Below are 16,461 nucleotides of genomic sequence, written 5' to 3' on the forward strand. Positions count from 1 at the left end.
AAGAGCATTATGTGTCACAGCGCTGTCCTATTGTGTGTGCACAGAAATCATCACAAATACACTAAAATATGTGGAGACATTCATATATAAAGTGCTAGGGGCTCAAATAATATTCTCTGCAGATCTACTGCTTCCACTTTACACCTACTTTATTGATCTTATGGCGTTTATCAATAAATGAAGTAAACTGATCCATGTGCAAATTCATATACAACATAAAGTGCTTTGTGTTCAGGATGCTGTTCCCTGCAGATCCACTGCTTCCAGTTTACACCTACTTCATTAACCTTGTAATATTTCCTTCTATACTAATGTAGCAATAACTCTCGGTGGAGCTACTGGTTTATAGCGGGCTGTTACCGTCACCTTAGTTACCTTAATTTCACCAGAACCGGGTCTAGGGTCCCATTGAGTTTAATACCGGACACTTGAGTATCTTTTCCAATGCTTTAATAAACGAAATTGAAGGAAGTAGCAGGAAAGAGGTAGAAGATGAGTTGCAGGGAAGTTCAAATACCTTTTCTTAGTGTAGTATTAGGAATTGGAATCTTATAGATGAATGTACTTTCCTCTCATAGTTGAATCTTTGCCCGCCTGGATAGGTTTCTCTCGCTAACCTAGCAGCCAGTACGCAGCACGAACAAAAGTCTCTGCCACAGACTTGAATGGAATAGAAACCCGTACGATCCTCCACAGGATGTATTGGTTTACGGTGGATAGCAAACACAGCACTAGAACCATTAAGCCGACCCGGCAGTACTATGCGGTAGGATTACTTTAGGATACGTCCTCCAACTGAGTCACCAGGCCCCTTTCCAGACCAGCACTCTGCCTGATCCTTCCATGACAGGTCCTCCCCTGGGATCTTCTCAGTTGTCCAGCTTCTTTACATAGGACAGACAGCCCAGGACCATTCCCTTGCCGCTGTGGTAGGCCCCAGACAAGCCTCTGGGCCCACCCACATGCTGCAGCAACGTGGGCCTCCCAGTCGGAGGACCACCAGTTAGTACTCCTAACACATACCTGTCGGCCAGGAGGGCCAGCAGGTGGAACGAAACGAACCCTAAAACATGGCGTCTGCTCCATAAATACCCTCTCCCAGAATGCAACTCGGAGGACCACCTCCACCGAGTTATCTCCAGGACAGAGGAGCACTCATACGCTTCAACGTGTTGCCTTTCCAACACCGACCCATTGCGACAACGACATCCACAGGCACAGTGTGAAACTATATGCAACTCAGCCAAGCTGGAACAGAGGCAAATCTGACTATGTATGAACAGATAACCCACTAAATTTACCTATCAGCAGTAGATTGAAAATCTACCAGCGCTACATACTCCCCCCCCACTACAATAGACGTTGTCCTCAACGTCTGTCAAAACAACTCCAAAGCTTGAGAGTAGGTATTTGAACTTAAAAAAAAAACTTGGATGAGGGCAAGGAAAAAGAAAAGACAGTATAGAGATATTACAGTTTCAACATTTGTACAACAACATGTTCACATCCGCAAACAAAATCACATTATGACTGTCACAACCCCACTATCTATCTAGCTGAAAAGCCTAACAGCTTGATAGGAGATCCAATTGTACCTGAAAAAAAAAAAAAAAAGTTAGACACACACTAAATATGTACAGTATCCTCACTAAACAGTTTAGGAGCAAAGCCTCATTCCAAAAGAAGAATGACACTCTCTTCCCGTATATTTTCCTTTGAATAGAAACAAACTAAAGTAACTTGAAAAAGTCAATCCCTATCTTTAAGTGAATCACATCCTTTCAATAAAGAAAATCCAGCTAGCAAAGTCTTTGGATTTGAAAACACTGGGATGAATATCACTTCTTGACCACGGAGATCTTTATATACTGACACTCTCTAACTATATACCCCAAAGTTCTTGTTCATAATCACCAATAAAACCGAGGATCTGGCAATGTCAGTTTCTTTCCCAGTTTATCCACTGTAGTGATAAAGTACACAACATCATCTTTTCCGGGTCTGCAAATGACCACTTTGTCAGCATAGATGTGCCGACCATAGTTCCAGTGTAGAAAACATCCACTGAAGCGTTCATCCATAACAACAGAATATCCAGTTTTCCGGAAAGGCTTAGGCACAGACAATTAGTCCCAAACAGCTTCACTGTACCACAGTTCCCGGTTGGCCTCAGTTTCCTGCATAATTTCCTGAGTAACATAGGGAAATTCCAGACCATATTCTGTGGCAACACGTTTGGTAAGTACTCTCTGTAAACGTGCAAGTTTAGGCAAAGATCTATTTTTCCCCAAACCAGGAGGCACACAAGAGTTTGGTGATTTACTCACCATAGACTCGTCGGGTGTCAGAAGCAAACTAGTAACTTTTGACAATGTCTCTTTGGTAGTACTGTGCGGCTCCACACAAGGTGATGTCTTCCCAGAATCCAGGGCTGTCCACTCTGAGAAAGTTAAGGCAGAAGCAACATCTTCGCCCTGGGCCCACAATAGTTTCTGTGACATTGTCTCAAACAAATCATCATCACCGGAGAGATCTGACATGGAATCTATCTCCGAGTCTCTCAACTCTTCTGCTGGCAAATATTTACAAAGAGTCCCAGATACATTCCCCTTTGATCTCTCACCCGTTCCTGACGTGGACTTCTCTGGATCATATATTTCTCCGGCTCCGGTTCAGGTAGTCTCTGGGGTAGGCCTCGACCACGGCCGCGGGAAGCCTTTACATATCCCACCTTCCTCTGGACAGGTGCAACGGGGATAGGCGTAGTAGACATAGACATAATAGTGATATCCGCTGAGGAAGCAGTAACAGCGGTATCTTCCTCGGAAGCACTCACGGTAGCAGACAAGATCACGGCCTGTTGCTCTCCAGCAGCAATAGCAGCAGTTTCCACTGTGGCAATTCCTGTAGCCCCATCCACAAGATAAGCACGGGGCGACATGGTAGGTTGCTCCACTGTGAATAAGTATTCTCCACACTGCAAACATCGGACAAATGGACGGTGATGTATGGCCAGTCCTTCACACTTGTGGCAAAGCATGCCCAGCCCTTCAATATCTCCGACTGTGTAGAGCACAAACCTCTCCTGCGGTTTCAAACGAATGCCAGTATCTGTCAGCAAGGTTCCGGTCAGCATAGCACCCGCAGCTGTACTCATAGGGAACATCTTAGGTCTAGGGATGAGCTTCGAGTTCGAGTCGAACTCATGTTCGACTCGAACATTGGCTGTTCGCAAGTTCGCCGAACAGCGAACAATTTGGGGTGTTTGCGACAAATTCGAATGCCGCGGAACACCCTTTAAAAGTCTATGGGAGAAATCAAAAGTGCTAATTTTAAAGGCTTATATGCAAGTTATTGTCATAAAAAGTGTTTGGGGACCTGGGTCCTGCCCCAGGGGACATGGATCAATGCAAAAAAAAGTTTTAAAAACGCTGTTTTTTCAGGAGCAGTGATTTTAATAATGCTTAAAGTCAAACAATAAAAGTGTAATATCCCTTTAAATTTCGTAGCTGGGGGTGTCTATAGTATGCCTGTAAAGGGGCACATGTTTCCTGTGTTTAGAACAGTCTGACAGCAAAATGACATTTCGAAGGAAAAAACCCATTTAAAACTACTCGCGGCTATTACATTGCCGGTCCGACAATACACATAGAAGTTCATTGATAAAAACGGCATGGGAATTCCCCACAGGGGAACCCCGAACCAAAATTAAAACACAAAAATGACGTGGGGGTCCCCCTAAATTCCATACCAGACCCTTCAGGTCTGGTATGGATTTTAAGGGGAACCCCGTGCCAAAAAAAAAAAAAAAAACGGCGTGGAGTCCCCCCAAAAATCCATACCAGACCCTTATCCGAGCACGCAACCTGGCAGGCCGCAGGAAAAGAGGGGGGACGAGAGTGTGGCCCCCCCCCTCCTGAACCGTACCAGGCCACATGCCCTCAACATTGGGAGGGTGCTTTGGGGTAGCCCCCCAAAACACCTTGTCCCCATGATGATGAGGACAAGGGCCTCATCCCCACAACCCTGGCCGGTGGTTGTGGGGGTCTGCGGGCCGGGGGGCTTATCGGAATCTGGAAGCCCCCTTTAACAAGGGGACCCCCAGATCCCGCCCCCCCCTGTGTGAAATGGTAAGGGGGTACTTACCTCTACCATTTCACTAAAAAACTGTCAAAAATGTTAAAAATGACAAGAGACAGTTTTTGACAATTCCTTTATTTAAATGAAGAGAAGAGCGGGAGCCTCCCCCCATGCCATGGGTGTGGAGCGGCCCGAGGAGAGGAAGAAGATAGAAGACGCTGTGGAGGAAATGCTGGACGAGAACGCCGGAGGAAGAACCAGAAGAGCCAGAAGAACCAGAAGAAGAAGATGAAGGAAGATAGAAGAAAGAAGAAGCATTTAAATAAAGGAATTGTCAAAAACTGTCTCTTGTCATTTTTAACATTTTTGACAGTTTTTTAGTGAAATGGTAGGGGTAAGTACCCCCTTACCATTTCACACAGGGGGGAGGGCCGGGATCTGGGGGTCCCCTTGTTAAAAGGGGTTTCCAGATTCCGATAAGCCCCCTGCCCGCAGATCCCCACAACCACCGGCCAGGGTTGTGGGGATGAGGCCCTTGTCCTCATCAACATGGGGACAAGGTGTTTTGGGGGGCTACCCCAAAGCACCCTCCCAATGTTGAGGGCATGTGGCCTGGTACGGTTTAGGAGGGGGGGGCGCTCTCATCCCCCCCTTTTTTCCTGCGGCCTGCCAGGTTGCGTGCTCAGATAAGTGTCTGGTATGGATTTTTGGGGGGACCTCACGCCGTTTTTTTTTTTTGTGGCACGGGGTTCCCCTTAAAATCTGTACTAGACCTGAAGGGTCTGGTATGGAATTTAGGGGGACCCCCACGTCATTGTTTTTTTAAATTTTGGCCGGGGTTCCTCTTAATATCTATACCAGACCTGAAGGGCCTGGTATGGAATTTAGGGGGACCCCCACGTCATTTTTTTTTAAATTTTGGTTCGGGGGTTCCCCTGTGGGGAATTCCCATGCCGTTTTTATCAATGAACTTCTATGTGTATTGTCGGACCAGCAATGCAATAGCCGCGAGTAGTTTTAAATGGCTTTTTACCTTTGAAATGTAATTTTGCTGTCAGACTGTTCTAAACACGGGAAACATGCGCCCCTTTACAGGCATACTATAGACACCCCCCAGGTACGAAATTTAAAGGAATATTACACTTTTATTGTTTGACTTTAAGCATTATTAAAATCACTGCTCCTGAAAAAACGGTCATTTTTAAAACTTTATTTGCATTGATCCATGTCCCCTGGGGCAGGACCCGGGTCCCCAAACACTTTTTATGACAATAACTTGCATATAAGCCTTTAAATTAATAAACAAAATTGAAGGAAGTAGCAGGAAAGATGTAGAAGATGAGTTGCAGGGAAGTTCAAATACCTTTTCTTAGTGTAGTATTAGAAATTGGAATCTTATAGATGAATGTACTTTCCTCTCATAGTTGAATCTTTGCCCGCCTGGATAGGTTTCTCTAGCTAACCTAGCAGCCAGTACGCAGCACAAACAAAAGTCTCTGCCACAGACTTGAATGGAATAGAAACCCGTACGATCCTCTGCCACAGGATGTAATGGTTTACGGTGGATAGCATACACAGCACTAGAACCTTTAAGCCGACCCGGCAGTGCTATGCGATAGGATTACTTTAGGATACGTCCTCCAACTGAGTCACCAGGCCCCTCTCCAGACCAGCACTCTGCATGATCCTTCCATGACGGGTCCCCCCCTGGGATCTTCTCAGTTGTCCAGCTTCTTCACATAGGACAGACAGCCCAGGACCATTCCCTTGCCGCTGTGGTAGGCCCCAGACATGCTTCTGGGCCCACCCACACGCTGCAGCAACGTGGGCCTCCCGGTCGGAGGGCCACGCGGTAGTACTCCTAGCACATACCTGTCGGCCAGGAGGGCAGGCAGGTGGAACGAAACGAACCCTAAAACATGGCGTCTGCTCCTTAAATACCCTCTCCCAGAATGCAACTCGGAGGACCACCTCCACCGAGTTATCTCCGGGACAGAGGAGCACTCATACGCTTCAACGTGTTGCCTTTCCAACACCGACCAATGGCGACAACGACACCCACAGGCACAGTGTGAAACTACATGCAACTCAGCCAAGCTGGAACAGAGGCAAATCTGACTATATATGAACAGATAACAAACTAAATTTACCTATCAGCAGTAGATTGAAAATCTACCAGCACTACACTAAATAAAGTAAAAACCTGTTCAAATTCATGTAATCATTCAATATTTTGTACTCAATATAGTGTTCTCTGCAAGTCCACTGCTTCCACTTTACATCTACTTCATTGAACTTATTTGCTAAAAAAAATCCACCAATCAATGAAAAGTTGATAAGGTGTAAAGTTCTCAGTGCTCCAAACTGTGCCAGCTGTAGTGTAGCACAAAATATTAGGGGTACTTTGTCGCAGTAAGTGGGCTTAGCACTATATGACCATATAGTGTGGCCAAGCCCCTATATTTTTTGAATATGTTCAGGTGTTTTTAACTAGCCTTGCAGGAAATGTAATTCTTGAATGTGTGCGCTGTAATATATTTTGTACTGTTTGTAGGTCTTATAGCAGCACCATCTTGAATTTAAACGCATTGTAGGGTGTGTCCCCCAAATATGTTTTTGTAAGCTGTAGTGTAGCCACGCCTTCTTCCACCTCTTACACACGTGATGGTGAGGGCGCCCCCTTAGTAGTGCTTCCCCACTCACCAGAGCAATATGACTCCCAGCTTTTCATCTACCAGAGTCACCAACATCCTTCACACTCTCCTCACCTCCGATGGCAAAGGAACTGGATCCTCCTCGCTCACTCCTACAAGTCTGCTGCAAGTCACACTCAGAGCTCCGCCTCTTCATACACACTCAGGGCTCTGCCTCTTCATACACACTCAGAGCTCCGCCTCTTCATACACACTCAGAGCTCCGCCTCTTCATACACACTCAGAGCTCCGCCTCTTCATACACACTCAGGGCTCCGCCTTTTCATACACACTCAGAGCTCCGCCTCTTCATACACACTCAGAGCTCCGCTTCTTCATACACACTCAGGGCTCCGCCTCTTCATACACACTCAGCGAGGAGAGAAAGGGGAAGGATATACAGTACATACACACACAGCACAAGGCCGTGTTCACACTATGAGATGTTACTTGAGCTGCAGTTCTTCTGAGCTCCACAAGGTGGTGATCTCACCTCTACCCAGACAGGAAGACTCTATGGAATACAGACAGGAAGTGATGTTAGATACAGACAGGACGTTCCATTTGGTAGGACGTAGCGAGAAGACAATGCAGGAGTTGTCGGCAGAGGAGGTAATATGTAGATTAACCCCTTCAGGGGGATCAGTTGATGATTAATATATCTTGCTTCCAAAGCTGGTCATAGATGGTTCAGTTTTATCGTTCATCCAGCGGGATGAGAGGAAAAAACTGAAGTGATTCCCCCATCCACACATTGGAGGGGGATGGGGGAATCCTCCCCGCTGCACTATTGTATTCTGACAATGGGGGGCGCTCCTCCGCTCTCAGAATACACAGATCAGTGATAAAGCTATTGGCTGCAGCCGCTGATGGAGTGACTTTTATCCGGCAGTGACCACACATGGATGGAAATGTGACCGATCCCTGCTGAACCAGCTGAATTTCCATGTCTCTATGGTCACCATAAGTGACTTCCTCCCCTCCCCCTCATCTCCTTCATTATGTAAGTCATGCTGAGATCATCTCCCATTGGCTGAGCAATATTCTCATTTGTCTCTGAGCTCCTTCTTGCTATTCCTCGTCCTGCCTGTTATTTCCTTGGATTGATTTTCTGTGTAGTGACCCCGGCTTCATCTCTTGGATGCGCTCGTCTGTTGCTTGTCCTGACCTTTATCCTGATTCCTGGATCTCCTCCTCATCTCTCCTCCATATCCTCTTACACAGCTTTTCTCCACATCTGCAGTGATCCTGGGGGGTGGAAACTTGGCACCAGCACTCATCAAAATCCATCCCCACCATTAGGAGCTCTGGAGAAAATTGTCTGCTATTTACACTCCGTTCCTCCGCACGTCACCCACTCACATGAGAACTTACTTTCACAGATTCCTGACAGATTTCTGTATGGTAAAGGTCAGAGTTCACTCTTCAGTTTAGGAGAGGTAGGACACACCCAGGAACAATGATTTGGTTTGCATGGGAGCCTCATATAGAGGGCCCCTCAAATCTCCTCATCCAAACGTCCCTCCATCCAGAGTCTATATGTTCTATGACATCACACTGACCTCATAGCTCCTCCTCCCAATGTCCCTCCATCTGGCTTTTCTTCTGATGCTCTTAGGATGTGGGTGGACCCTTGGCCTCCTCACTAGCAAAGTGGGACTGTTGGTCCTGCATTGTATGTAATGACATCAGAATACCTGCAACAAGCTTTGAACCTGTGTGATGTGGGGGTCCTGTGTGGGTAAATTATACCTCAGTCTGAAGTGGGGCTTTAATAAAATGAAGACCTGAATGGTGAGGTGAGGAGGATTCTGGGAATATCATTTGATTTTACTATTTGTGTTCAGATCTAGAGTTTTCCTCCTGTGAAGTCTGGAGATCATATGACCATCACATTGCCTCCACCTCCCTCCCTGATAGAATAGAGAAATATAAAGAAGATTCTAGAAGTCACCAGAGAGATCATGGAGGAGAGGTGAGCGGTGCTGGGAATTGTGGGACATTATCCAGTAACAGACAAGGGATGTGTCTGGGTGGTGACTGTATCATTGTGTGTACAAAAGGGAGAACCACTCCAGGTGGTATACTGAAGAGAAAACGCCCCCCTCAAAGTGGAAGCAGGCTCAGCACAAGCAATATGGAAGAAATGGATTCTGGACAGCCGAACTCTGATAAAAGACTTTATTGTAATGAATAGTCAATGTTCATGTGACAACATAAGCTATGACTAAGCAACAATGATATTGTGAAATGCATCAGTTGTTTGTCCTGCTTCTGTTCACATATACGTTGACTATTCATTACAATAAAGGCTTTTATCGGAGTTCGGCTGTCCAGAATCCATTTCTTCAATACTGTATCATTGTGTGTGTCAGGTTCCTATAAGGTGTCAGGATGTCACTGTCTATTTCTCCATGGAGGAGTGGGAGTATTTAGAAGGACACAAGGATCTCTACAAGGACATCATGATGGACAATCAGCCGCCCCTCACATCACCGGGTAAGAGGAGACTTTATTGTAAAGGAGAGAGCAGTACGGAGGGTCCACCTAGACCCCCCATCATCTGATAAACACATAGAAACAATGTATTCAGTCAGTGTGTGTGTTTCCTACAGATGGATCCAGTAATGGGAACCCACCAGAGAGATGTCCCCATCCTCTGTATTCCCGGGATTCCACACAGGAAGATCACACCATCCCTCACCATCATCAGGTAGATGAGGAACAATCACTGAGAGTATCATTAGGATCTGTACATTATCTGCATTGTTACCATTGATGTCATTTTTATTATATATTCAGAGTGGAAACCTGAGAGATTCTAAAGTTGAAGTTAAAGAAGAGATAAAAGAGGAGGATGATAAGGATGGGGTGATGAAGGAGTCAGAGTCTCTAAAAGAACACAAAGATCTGTACCAGGACACCATGGTGGAGTCATCCAGCAACAGAAACCCACCAGAGAGATGTCCCCTTCCTCTGTATTCCCCGGATTCCACAGAGGAAGATCACACCATCCCTCACCATCATCAGGTAGATGACTGATAATTATTGGTAGTTATAATTTATACACAGCATGTTTGTTACAATGAATATTGTAATATATCTTTCAGGATGGTGTTAAAGAAGAGTATAAAGAGGAGGATGAGGAGTATGGAGTGACCGAGGAGTTTTCAGAAGGACACAAGAATATGATGGAGCCACCTAATACCAGGAACCCACCAGAGAGATGTCCCCGTCCTCTGTATTCCCGGGATTCCACACAGGAAGATCACACCATCCCTCACTGTTACAAGGTTGGTGGGACGGAGCTTATAAAACACACTTATAGAGACAATGTGTGGATTTTTTATGTGATATCACAATAATAAAGCTTATATCTTACAGATGATATTCACTCTCATTTTCTTGATTTAGAGTGGAGATCCAATCGATATAGAATTTGAGGTTAAAGCAGAAGAAAAAGAGAGGTATGTGAGGGATGATCAGCAGTCTATGGAGGAGGATGGAATAACGGGGACATTTATAGAGGAGGACACTCGTACAGAGATCAGCACAGGTGGGTCATTAACACTAAATACATTCCTCCACCCATACTGCTCACTGATTGGCCAGAGTAGGACAAGGACTGGGTGATATCAGCCTGTAATCCCCTGGTCACTTTCCTGTTCCCCGTCCTGTATTCCTGTATTTCTCTCAGATAATCTTCCTTCTTTGTGCTGCAGACACAATTTATGTATCTAGACTGGATTTATGGAGATTCTGGGGTTCAGCTGGCAGCAAAATGTTCATTTTCACCATAGGTGTTATTAGTCCTAGGCATCTTGGATATGGGTCTTCTTCCACGTGCCTGAGTCTGGTAAGATCTCTTCCAGAACAATTCTCCCAGAGTTAATAGCTCTGTTATCTGCTGGCTGTCCCAGGTGGAGGGATATCTCTGTATAGTCTCAGACCCAAGTCACTGAGTGTAGTCTCAGGAGATGGGAGGCAGCAGTGTGGGACCTCTGCAACTTGTCTCATGTAAACATTTAAGTTTCCACGGATTTCTGAATACCAATATTATGAGTCCCGACCTTTACACTATATGCTATCTATCAGGGCCTGTAGGGGGAGGGCAGGAGCCCCGGACACAACAATTCCCTGGAGAGGGGTGCAAGTGAAGTGCAGTGATCAAGAACTAAAAATAAGGATCCCTCAAGGTGCAAATCCCTGCTATAAATAAATAAACCCCTACTGTATATGCTTAAAACTGCAAAAAGGGGAGAGAGGGGGGAAAAGGCTTGGAGTGGGAGCTCTCGGTATCATATCATCAAAAACTCATAATAAAAATCCTGCTTCAGCTCAACCGACTACAATGACATAAGAGGGGATAAGGAAAAGAGGAAAGGAGATACAGAGCCCACTGTGCAAGTACAAAAAGTCAAAATGTATTATGTCAAAAACACATAAATGGAATAGCCAATGATAAAAACTGAATCATTCACAACGTGTCAATCATACTGTGATAAAAAAAAATCAATGGCCACCATTCTTGCCCCTAACCAGTGACAGTAATATATATGTAGCGAGGAATGTGAAAATACAATATCTTCAATTCTGAGCAACAATAATAAATTGAAACATAGAAATTGCATGCATGTGAATAGGATGTGGAGCTAAGTTGGCTCCCAACGGGAAATGGATCCTAGGAAGATCAGACCCTGGATCCTGGGAAAGAGGCACACTGGCATATTGTGGTGAATGTTGTTAATACCTTTATGTATCTAAAAGGGGGGAATTGCTGAGATATAAAGGGGGAAGGGGACGACACCCTGGGTCAACAGTGGTCTAGAGGAGGTATATGGAATTGAAAGATACAGTCACAGTATATGTGTGGCATGAAATGCCTGAGATTTGAATGCAAAACAATGTCCTGTAACCTCCCTCTCACTGTTGCAAACCATAATTTGATATCCAGAATGTGCATGCAAGTTGACAATCCAGGTCCATGGGAAACCATACATGGATCAAAGCATATAGTCCCAAGTTGAAAGAGTAAATACAGTGGGGAGAACAAGTATTTGATACACTGACGATTTTGCAGGTTTTCCTACTTACAAAGCATGTAGAGGTCTGTAATTTTTTATCATAGGTACTCTTCAACTGTGAGAGACAGAATCTAAAACAAAAATCCAGAAAATCACATTGTATGATTTTTAAGTAATTAATTTGCATTTTATTGCATGGCATAAGTATTTGATACATCAGAAAAGCAGAACCTAATATTTGGTACAGAAACTTTTTTTACCGTAGCAATTACAGAGATCATACGTTTCTTGTAGTTCTTGACCAGGTTTGCACACACTGCAGCAGGGATTTTGGCCCACTCCTCCATACAGACCTTCTCCAGATCCTTCAGGTTTGGGGGCTGTCGCTGGGCAAAACTGACTTTCAGCTCCCTCCAAAGATTTTCTATTGGGTTCAGGTCTGGAGACTGGCTAGGCCACTCCAGGACCTTGAGATGCTTCTTACTGAGCCACTCCTTAGTTGCCCTGGCTGTGTGTTTCGAGTCGTTGTCATGCTGGAAGACCCAGCCACGACCCATCTTCAATGCTCTTACTGAGGGAAGGAGGTTGTTGGCCGAGATCTCGCGATACATGGAGCCATTCATCCTCCCCTCAATATGGTGCAGTCATCCTGTCCCCTTTGCAGAAAAGCAGCCCCAAAGAATGATGTTTCCACCTCCATGCTTCATGGTTGGGATGGTGTTCTTGGGGTTGTACTCATCCTCCTTCTTCCTCCAAACACGGCGAGTGGAGTTTAGACCAAAAAGCTCTATTTTTGTCTGATCAGACCACCTGTCCTTCTCCCATTCCTACTCTGGATCATCCAGATGGTCGTCAAACTTCAGACAGGCCTGGACATGTGCTGGCTTGAGCAGGGTGACATTGCGTGCGCTGCAGGATTTTAATTCATGACGGCGTAGTGTGCTACTAATGGTTTTCTTTGAGACTGTGGTCCCAGCTCTCTTCAGGTCATTGACCAGGTCCTGCCGCGTAGTTCTGGGATGATCCCTCACCTTCCCCATGATCATTGATGCCCCACGAGGTGAGAACTTGCATGGAGCCCCAGACCGACGGAGATTGACTGTCATCTTGAACTTCTTCCATTTTCTAATAATTGCACCAACAGTTGTTACCTTCTCACCAAGCTGCTTGCCTATTTTCCAGTAGCCCATCCCAGCCTTGTGCAGGTCTACAATTTTATCCCTGATATCCTTACACAGCTCCCTGGTCTTGGCCATTGTGGAGAGGTTGGAGTCTGAGTATGTGGACAGGTGTCTTTTATACAGGTAACGAGTGGAAAACAGGAGGGTTTCTTAAAGAAAAAAAAACAGGTCTGTGAGAGCGGAATTATTATGCACCCCTAGTGCAGTTGCTACTACTTTTCTGGTGGTGTACACATTACACAATACATACAGTACACCCATAGTTGTTATTGGTGTACACAGTACCATGCACCCCTAGTGTAGTTGCTACTACTTTCCTGGTGGTGTACACAACACATACAGTGCACCCATAGTTGTTATTACACTTCTGTTGGTGTACACAGTACCGTGCACCCCTAGTGCAGTTGCTACTACTTTTTTGGTGGTGTACACAGTACACAATACATACAGTACACCCATAGTTGTTATTACAGTTCTGTTGGTGCACGTTACATAGTACCGTGCACCCCTAGTGCAGTTGCTACTACTTTTCTGTTGGTGTACACAATACATACAGTGCACCCATAGTTGTTTTTAAACTTTTGTTGGTGTACACAGTACCGTGCACCCCTAGTGCAGTTGCTACTACTTTTTTGGTGGTGTACACAATACATACAGTGCACACATAGTTGTTATTACACTTCTGTTGGTGCACGTTACACAGTACCGTGCACCCCTAGTGCAGTTGCTACTACTTTTCTGGTGGTGTACACAATACATACAGTGCACACATAGTTGTTATTACACTTAAGTTGGTGTACACAGTACCGTGCACCCCTAGTGCAGTTGCTACTACTTTTTTGGTGGTGTACACAATACATACAGTACAGCCGTAGTTGTTATTACACTTCTGTTGGTGTACACAGTACCGTGCACCCCTAATGCACTTGCTACTACTTTTCTGATGGTGTACACAGTACACAATACATACAGTACACCCATAGTTGTTTTACACAATACCGTTCACCCCTTGTGCACTTGCTACTACTTTTCTGGTGGTGTACACAATACAGTACACCCATAGCTGTTATTACACTTCTGTTAGTGTACACAGTACCGTGCACCCCTAATGCACTTGCTACTACTTTTCTGGTGGTGTACACAGTACACAATACATACAGTACACCCATAGTTGTTTTACACAATACCGTTCACCCCTAGTGCACTTGCTACTACTTTTCTGGTGGTTTAAACAGTACACAATACAGTGTAGTGTGGTTTTGCTAAACAAAATTTATAGCATGTCCGGAAGGCCACCAAAGAGGCAGATGCTCAAAGGCCACTGAAAGAGGGCAAGTAGGCTCTGTGTCTACAGTCGACAGTGCTGGTCATGGACTCGGTGCATCCTCAGCATGTGGCCGTGGGGCACGCTTGTCCTTTTTTTCTGCAGCTGGCCGTGTTATTGAGCCACAACATGCAGAAGAGTTGGTGGAATGGATAACAAAGCCATCCTCTTCCTCCTCATCCTCTATTACACAGGCTCAGAGTAGTTTGCCTGCCAATGCAGCTGCCAAAGCGGCCAATCCATCGGCTCCATGTCAACAGTCACTCCTTCCCTAGCCCCACCATCATGCATGGAGGAGTCACCCAAACTATTCGACCACAGTGTCGGATACATGCTGCAGGAGGATGTGCAGCAATTTGAAGGCTCCGATGATGGTACCCAGGTTTAGGAAGGGAGTAACATGAGCCTAGAGAGAGGGGGTGCCCAAGAAGGTCAAGAAAATGGCAGTCATGTTCCCCCGAGCTGCAGCATACTGCCAAGTTTGCTCCAGTGATGAGGAAGGAGGGGATGATGAGGTCACTGACTCTACTTGGGTGCCTGATAGAAGACAGGAGGAGGCACATCACCAACGAGGCAGGATGCCCTCCAGGGGGCAGCTTAAGGGCAGCCACCCTATTGCATCACACCGCAGAGCTAAGCAGGTGCAGGGCGCTGCTGACTCCCCTCATATTTTGAAAAGTTCTTTGGTGTGGGCCTTTTTTTGACACGTGTGCAGCAGATCGCACCATTGCTGTTTGCAACATATGTCTGAATGTATCAAACGTGGCCAAAACAGCAGCCGCTTGGGCACCACATGCTTGACCAGACATATGACGACCTCCCATGCAGTCCCTTACCAAAAGACCCACATCAAAGAACAACGCGGACCTCTCCTTACTCCTCATCAGCTGGGATCTCCAACCCCACTATACCTCCAGTCCTCTCAGAAACCTGCACTGAGAGGAATGAAGGTATAGAAATAGGTGTCCCAAGTACTTGCGGCCAATCTGCTAGTGGTACACCAACATCGGATTTTAGCAGGCAAATTTCCCTACCCCAGTTGCTAAACCGTTGAAAGAAATTTGGTCCCAGCCATCCACATCTAAATGCTAGCTTGGCCAAATTGCTAGCACTGCAACTGCTGCCTTTTCAGCTGGTAGACTCTGCCCCCTTTCGTGAATTTGTGGAATGTGTGGTACCTCAGTGGCAGGTTCCCAAACGCCATTTCTTTTTACGGAAGGCCATTCCGGCTCTCTACCAGAATATGGAAGACGATGTCTTGGCCTTGTTGGACAGGGCGGTCAGCAGTAAGGTGCATATTGCTGCACACTCATGGTCCAGCAGGCATGGACAGGGACATTACCTTTCTTTTTACAACGGACTGGGTAACTCTTCTGGCAGCTGGGAAGGATGCAGGACAGGGTTCAGTATTGTAACCATGCCAGTTTCAGCCAGGAATGGTTGTATGCGACAATGGCACCAACCTCCTCTCCGCCCTCCGACAGGGGCACCTGACCCATGTTCCCTATTTGGCTCACATCCTGAATTTGGTGGTGCAGCGGTTCTTGAGCAGGTACCCTGGCTTACAGGATCTCCTGAGGCAGGCCAGGAAAGTCTGTGGTCATTTCTGCCAGTCATATAATGCCAGTGCTCGGCTGGCTGACATTCAAAGAGAATGCAACCTGCCCAAGAACCGCCTCATTTGTGACATGCCCACCAGGTGAAACTCAACGTTGGCAATGCTACAGCGGCTGCACACGCAGCAGAGGGCCATCAATGAGTACCTGTGTGAGTATGGCACCAGGACAGGGTCAGGGGAGCTTGGCTTTTTTTTGCCACGCCAGTGGCTACTGATCAAGGATGCATGCACTGTCCTGTCACCATTTGAGGAGGCCACGAGGATGATAAGCAGTGACTATGTATGCATCAGTGATACTGTCCCTCTTGTCTTCCTGTTGGAGCACACGCTTCGTGGAATAATGGACAGGGCACTTGAGGCAGAACAGCGGGAGGAAGAGGAGGACATCCTTACCTCTAAGGGCCCCATTTATCCATATACTAGTATTCCTACAGGCCCGCTGATCACACAGGAAGAAGAGGAGGAGGAGGATTGTGTCAACATGGAGGTAGAGGATAACACACAGCATCAGCAGCAGTCTTCAAGGGATCGTTTGCAGTCC

At 46.0% G+C, this 16,461-nt stretch overlaps 1 protein-coding gene across 3 annotated transcripts in view; it reads left to right on the top strand.

The window, feature by feature from the left end:
* The window catches only part of LOC141121784 (uncharacterized), a 139,082-nt gene that overhangs the window by 112,619 nt on the left and 10,002 nt on the right, over window positions 1-16,461 (top strand). The window contains exons 1-7 of one of the 3 annotated variants that reach the window (XM_073611505.1): window positions 7,292-7,385; window positions 8,621-8,748; window positions 9,149-9,272; window positions 9,389-9,486; window positions 9,576-9,803; window positions 9,884-10,066; window positions 10,188-10,329. In XM_073611505.1, coding sequence (XP_073467606.1) covers window positions 9,188-9,272; window positions 9,389-9,486; window positions 9,576-9,803; window positions 9,884-10,066; window positions 10,188-10,329 — 736 coding nt within the window. In that variant the 5' untranslated portion in view covers window positions 7,292-7,385; window positions 8,621-8,748; window positions 9,149-9,187. Of the gene's footprint in view, window positions 1-7,110; window positions 7,386-8,620; window positions 8,749-9,148; window positions 9,273-9,388; window positions 9,487-9,575; window positions 9,804-9,883; window positions 10,067-10,187; window positions 10,330-16,461 lie in introns of those variants that run through there. The other 2 variants (XM_073611502.1, XM_073611503.1) reach the window with 2 other exon arrangements.

The sequence above is a fragment of the Aquarana catesbeiana genome, unplaced genomic scaffold, assembly GCF_042186555.1.
Source record: "Aquarana catesbeiana isolate 2022-GZ unplaced genomic scaffold, ASM4218655v1 unanchor231, whole genome shotgun sequence".
Taxonomy (NCBI): Eukaryota; Metazoa; Chordata; class Amphibia; order Anura; family Ranidae; genus Aquarana; species Aquarana catesbeiana.